This window comes from Carlito syrichta, unplaced genomic scaffold (assembly GCF_000164805.1).
Source record: "Carlito syrichta isolate Samal-C Ts95f unplaced genomic scaffold, Tarsius_syrichta-2.0.1 Scaffold301848, whole genome shotgun sequence".
NCBI classification, from domain to species: domain Eukaryota; kingdom Metazoa; phylum Chordata; class Mammalia; order Primates; family Tarsiidae; genus Carlito; species Carlito syrichta.
In genome coordinates, this window is record NW_007245944.1 from 102,815 (window position 1) to 109,828 (window position 7,014).

Genomic DNA, 7,014 nt, shown 5'->3' on the forward strand with positions numbered 1-7,014 from the left:
CTTCTTTCTTTTTTTTTCTTTGAGTCAGAGTCTCACTCTTTCTCCCAGGCTGGAGTGCAGTATCATGATCACGACGATCATGACTCATGGTACCCTCAACCTCCTGGGCTCGGGCAATCCTTCTGCCTCAGTCTCCTAAGTAGCTGGGACTACCGGCGCATACCGCCATGCCTGGGTAATTTTTGATTTTTTTTTTTGTAGAGACGAGGTCTTGTCATGCTTCCTGAGTTCAAACAATCTGCCCACCTTAACCTCCCAAAGTGCTGGAATTACAGGTGTGAGCCACTGGTCTCAGCCTACTGAACATTTTCTATGTTTAGATACACGAATACTTACCATTGTGTTATAATTGCCTACAGTAACATGTTGTACAGGTTTGTAGCCTAGGAGCAATAGACTATACCATACAGCCTAGGTTCTAGTAGGCTATACTGTCTAAGCTTGTGTAAATACGCTCTGTGATGCTCGCACAAAGACAAAATCGTCTAATGACGCATTTCTCAGAACACAGCCTCATCATTAAGTGACACATAACTGTACTTTCATTATCCTCATTCTATAGACAAGGAAACAGAGGCTCAAAAGATGAAGGACTTGCCTTGGTCTTATAACTAGTAAGTGGCTGGATATGAGGGGATTGACTTCAGGACTGCCTGACTCCACAGCTCATGGTCTGAATCACTACTCAACTCTCAGATGGGTGTCAGTATAGATTTCATGGAGGAGACTGCTTCTGAGCTGAATCTTGAAGGGGGGAGGGTTTGAAGTATTTCAGTTAGCGAAGGTTGTGTAGACACAGTAAACAAATATAAGCTCAAGGCATGGATAATTAGAACAACTAATGCCACTACAATTTACATTTTACAAATGCTACTTTCACCTAATTCCTCCAACTCCCTGTCCACACAGAAATTATTGCCACTATCTTATAAATCAGGAAACTGAGACTTAAAGACATGACGCTTTATGCCAGTCCCACAGCTAGTAAATGGCAGAACTGGGACTCGAACCCAGGCTGGTCTGGCTCCAAAGCCTATGCTCTTATTATACCTCACTGTCCAACAAAGCCCAAGGTTAGGGTCCTGGAACAGCAGATGTGAAGGATCAGGGTGGGGAATTAGTAAAAGGGGAAGGTTTAAACCCACATCCAAGTAGGTTTTATATGTCGAGCTGAGAAGATTGAACTTTGTTGTGGTGTTTTTTTTCTTTTAAACAAAGGAGTGTGGTACTAGAAAATGGGCTCTGGGATAACTAAACTGGTATCAGGTAAAAGATGAAGAAGTCTTATTTAGGTTGGTGGTGGGAGAATTAGAAGAAGAGTTGAGTGGTTTGGAAGACAGTGAATGCAGGGAGGGATAAGTCCATTGAACGTGATGGGTAACAGCGAAAATCTAAGCAGGTTAACGTGTCTTGTCCGGGGTTCCAAGATTCTAAGTATGCCATTAACATAATGAGGGAGAAAAGCAGCTCATGGCAACAGGATTCTAGTTTGAACAGTGTAATATAGTCCCAGGGCTCCCGCACTGAAATCTGGTTTTTCAAGGCAAGCAGGTAGCAGGGCTGATCCGAACTACCGGTCTGGAGACACGGCCTGAGAACATCTTCATGATGAGGTTGATTCTCACATTGTTCCAAACTACCTGATTCCTCTCAAGAAACCAGGGGCACCTCCTTTTAGGCAGGACACTAGCCTACCTCTTATCTGGTTTACTGATGACTTGCTGGGGCCTGTGAAATGTGAGTAGAAGTCACAAGTCTCTAAGAACTCTAAATAGGATTACACCCTTTTTTTTTGAATTGGAGTCTCACTGTCACCCAGGCTGCTGGGCTCAGGCGATCCTTCCACTTTAGCCTTCCAAGTAGCTGGAACTACAGGCACGCGCCACCATGCCTGGCTAATTTTTTGATTTATTATACAGATGAGGTCTCACCAAGTTGCCCAGGCTGGTCTCGAACCCGTGGGCTCAGGCAATCCTCTCACCTTGGCCTCCCAAAGTGCTGGAATTATAGGCATGAGCCACCTCGCCTGGCCGGATTATACACTTTCACTTGGACTTTCTCTTGGTCCTCTGCCCGCTTCCATGGGAAGGGCATGGACCACAGGATTGCTCCTTCCACCTGGGCTTCAAAATGGGAAGACACATGTTGTAGACTGAAGCTGATTGCTGTGGTCTGGATGTTTATGTTCACTCCCCACATTCATATGTTGACATTTTCAACTCTAAGGTGATGGCAGGAAGAGGTGGGACCTTTGGAGAGGTGATTAGGTCACCAAGGCAGAGCCCTCATCAAATAAGATTAGTGCCCTTATAACAGAGGCTTCAGAGAAATCCCTTACCCCTTCTACCATATGGGTACGCAGAGAGAAGGCTTTGTATATGAACTAGCGAGAGGGCCTTTGCCAGACACTGAATCTGCCAGTGCCTTGATCCAGAATTTCTCAGGCCCCAGAACTGTGAACAATACACTTCTTATAAGTCACCCAGTCTATGGTATTGTGCTGTAGCAGCCTGAACTGACTAAGACGCTGACCCACAGCAACAACACAGACACAGACACTGGTATTAAAAGTTCATGAAAATTAAATATTTGTTGAAGCAAGCTGCTGAGATTGGGGAGAGAAAGCTGACTAAAACACGTGACTTGTCTGATGTTTCTCTCAGGACGCCCTTTTTTTTCTGAGTCAGAGTTTCACCCTGTCACCCAGGCTGGAGTGCAGTGGCACGCTCATGGTCACCGTAGTCTTGACCTGCTGGGCTCAGGTGATCTTTCTGCCTCAGCCTTCCAAGTAACTGGAAACACAAGCATGCATTACTATATTCGGCTAATATTTTTGATTTATTGTAGAGACGAGGTCTTGTCAGGTCGTCCAGGCTAGTCTCAAACCCCTGGGCTCAGGCAATTCTCTTGCCTCTGCCTCCCAAAGTGCTGAGATTACAGGCATAAGCCACGGTGCCCAGTGGATTGATGGTTCTTATCCCTTAGAGATCAGTAAAGATTTTGAAAATTCAATTATTTTCTGGCCTCATCCACAGAAAAACTAATATATTTTAAAATCTAATTTTAGAGTTCATAAAGCCACTGAAGCTTGATTAGAAATCATGAGGGCATCCAGAAATTCAATTATTGTTCCCTCTGCCCTTTTGGGAAACATCAAATAATAGAAAAGTACACAAAAAGAAAAACGTCTCCTGTACGGTAAGATCCCTGCCCCCAGAGCAGTGCTTCTCAAACCTTAATGCATTGTCAGATCAGCTAAGGACCTCATTAAAATGAAGTAGGTTCTAATTTTTGCATTTCTTTTTGTTTATTTGTTGTGAGTCAGGATCTTACTCTTGTCGCCCAGGCTGTAGTGCAATGACACGATCACAGCTTATTGCAGCCTCGACATCCTGGACACAGGCAATCCTTTCACCTCAGTCTCCCGTGTAGTTGGGACCACAGGTGCGTGCCACTGCATCAGCTAGTTTTTAAAATTTTTTGTGTGGAGGTGAGGTCTCACATGTTGCCCAGGCTGGTCTCGAACCCCTGAGCTCAGGCAATCCTCCTGTCTTGGCCTCCCAAAGTGCTGGGATTACTGGTGTGAGCCACCATACCTCGACCTCTGCATTTTTATTAAGTTCCTAGGTGTTGCCACTGGTGCTGGTCCTAGGACCAGCTTTTAAGCAGCAGGGCTCTGGACACAGGATCCTAAAATAGATGAATTATTGCCAAAATTATACCAGAGAAGAAAAAAGTCAAAAGGCCCGCCCCCAGCCACCAGAAAAAAAAAATTGAATCATATCCACTCTTACCTATGGTTGGTTCAAATATGATCTTGTTACCATGCACATCTAGAGTTAAAAGAGACCCAGTTCTCCTTGGCCTGTGTATTGCAGGAAGCAAAACTCTGGGCCCTAACCTGGAAGTAAATTCCTCAATATTACTTTGAAATAAATACAGCAGTATTTTCCCGCTGAAACCTCCACTCTTACTTTTCTTCCTTTCTCACTGTCTGGAAGGTAACAGTGTCTCGGAAAGCCGCGAGCGCTGAAACTCTTCCCAGGATTTGGGTGTTCTGGGCCCTGAAAGCAGAAAGAAAGAAAGATAGAAAGCTAGGGCATTTTTTCAAAAATATTTCTGTTGAAATGTCTACTTTAAGTAATAATAACACTAGCAGTGGCCAGTGAGCCCGGACAGAAAACAGACCCCGAAAGCAGTGTGAGTGGTTGTTTAACACCTGTGCTGTGGCATTTTTACACCTGGATTTGGACCTAGACCTGCTGCCTCTCCTCTGTATTAGCTGGAGTCCTCTCCTGGGGCTTTTCTTCTCATTCCTTGAACAGGAATGATATGGAAAACCTTCCTTCCAGGACAGTTCAGAATGTCAAGTGAATGGTGCCTGGTGCAAAGTAAGAGTTCAGAGAATGTTTAACATCATTATCATCTTTGTCACTCTTGCTTTACAAGGGAGGAAAACTGTAGAGCATGGATGTTACAGGGCTTCCATAATATTAGCGACTTTGCTAAAACAAGTCCAGGTCTACTGACACACATTCTGGATTTCTTTGTTTGTTAGTTTAACCCCTTAACTACTCCAAGTTACAAGCCATGCAATTCACATTTTTGGAATGTTTCTTGTGAATTTTCTCCTTTGTCCTCATGAGTGTTTGTTTTCTTGTTTTTCAGTAGGGATTGGGATATTCAGGACTAAAAATCTTCTAACAACATTTTATTTTTATTTTTATTTTTATTTTTATTTTGAGTTGGAGTCTCACTCTGTCGCCCAGACTGGATTGCAGTGGCCACTCCCGGTCACTGCAGCCTCAACCTGCTGGGCTACCGGCGATCCTTCTACCTCAGCCTTCCAAGTAGCCGGAACTACAGGCGCATGCTACCACGTCCGGCTAATTTTTGATTTATTGTAGAGACAAGGTCTGGCCAAGTTGCCCGGGCCTGTCTCGAACCCACGGGTTCAGGCAATCCACTTGCCTTGGCCTCTCAAAGTGCTGGGATTACAGGCTGAGCCACCAAGCCCTGCCCTAACAATATTTTAACTATTGTCATTCAAAACCCTACCAAGCATGCAGCCTCAGGCCACTGGGTGAGACAGAAACTAAAGCATAATTGAGCAAGAACAAGCTTCCTAATCAGGGCCCAGAATGGGCCCATTGGCCTCTTTGAGAAGCTCATAAAAAAGCAATGAATTTTCTTGCAGGAGCAATGAACAAATTATCCCCTATGCAAATGTTTGTCTATAATTTCTGAGCAGTTCTGACCCCTTCAGGGATGGAACTTTGTTTAAAAACCCCTTTTAGATGCAACTCTGATTAAGACATATGAAAAAGCACTCAACATCACCAACCATCATCAGAGAAATGCAAATTAAAACCACAGTGACATATCATCTTACACCAGTCAGAAGGGCTCATATTAAAAAGTCAAAAAATAGATGGCAAAAATGCAGAGAAAAGGGAACATTTATACACTGTTGAGAGGGATGTAAACTAGTACAACCTCTATGAAAAACAGTATGGATGGCCGGGTTCTGTGGCTCAGCCTGTAATCCCAGCACTTTGGGAGGCTGAGGTGAGTGGATTGCCTTAGCCTGAGGGTTCGAGTCCCACCCGGGCAACTTGGAGAGACCTCGTCTCTACAATAAATCAAAAATTAGCTGGGCGTGGTAGTGCACGCCTGTAGTTCCAGCTCCTTGGAAGGTTGAGGCAGAAGGATTGCCAGAGCCCAGCAGGTCGAGGCTACAGTGGCCAGGAGTATGCCACTGCACTCCATTCTGGGTGACAGAGTGAGATTCCAACTCAAAGAAATAAAGAAAGAAAAACAGTATGGAGATTTCTCAAAGAACTAAAAATTGAGATACCAAAGAAATATTTATATAAAAAAGGTATCTACACCTGGTGTGGTGGCTCACGCCTATAATCCCAGCACTTTGGGATGCCGAGGTGAGAGGATTGCCTGAGCCCACAGATTTAAGACCAGCCTGGACAACTTGGCAAGAAGACCTCATCTCTACAATAAATCAAAAACTTAGCTGGGCATGGTGGCGTGTGCTACTTGCAAGGCTGAGGTGGAAGGATCACTTGAGCTCAGCAGGTCTAGCCTGTGGTAGCCATAAGTGTGCTACTGCACTCCAGCTTTGGTGACAGAGTGAAGCTCCAACTCAAAAAAAAAAAGATGCCTGCACTTACATGTTTATCACAGAACTATTCACAATAGCAAAGATATGGAATCAACCTAAGTGTCCATCAAGAGAGAACTGACAAAAGAAAACATGGTACACATACACAATGGAATGTTATTCAGTCTTACAAAAGAATGAAATCATAACTTTTACAGCAATGTGAATGGAACTGGAAGTCATTATCTTAAGTGAAACAGCTCAGACACAGAAAGACAACACACGTTTTCCATTATAAGTGGGGGCTAAATAAATGTACACATGGAAGGATGAGGGGTGACAGGGGGGTGGACGGTGAGAAATTGCTGGGTACCGTACCATGTACGCTACTCAGGTGATGGCGACCCTAACGGCCCTGACTTCACCATTATACAATCTGTCCATGTAGCCAAATTACACTTGTACCCTATAAATGTATACAAATACATAAATAAAAATAAAAAATTCATGTAATAATGTAAAACCCTTCTAGGTGCAACCAACAGAATATTGACAATTCCATGCAACTCTAGCACAGGCTTTCACATAGATGATCAGTAAATATGTCTTGGCAACATAAACGAACGGTTGAGCAAATGAATGAATGACAAAACTGCAAGAGAAGATTTTCTTCTCTTTTTTAAAAAAACTGCAAGAAAACATTTTTTTCCTTTTTTTTTTAACATTATGGACAGGGTTCCAAAATGGTTAAAAATTAGGTGGTTTTATTATTATTATTATTATTTATTTATTTATTTATTTATTTATTTTTTGAGTTGGAGTCTCACTCTGTCGCCCAGACTGGAGTGCAGTGGCCACTCCCGGCCACCGCAGCCTCGACCTGCTGGGCTCCAGCGATC

The 7,014-nt window shown here is 43.6% G+C and overlaps 1 protein-coding gene across 1 annotated transcript in view; it reads right to left on the reverse strand.

The window, feature by feature from the left end:
* DTX4 (deltex E3 ubiquitin ligase 4) overlaps positions 1 to 7,014 on the reverse strand; it is a 40,339-nt gene that overhangs the window by 5,130 nt on the left and 28,195 nt on the right. Inside the window, exon 8 of the mRNA XM_021711060.1 lies at positions 3,975 to 4,064. Within this exon, the coding sequence (XP_021566735.1) occupies positions 3,975 to 4,064 (90 nt within the window). The remainder of the gene's footprint in view (positions 1 to 3,974; positions 4,065 to 7,014) is intronic.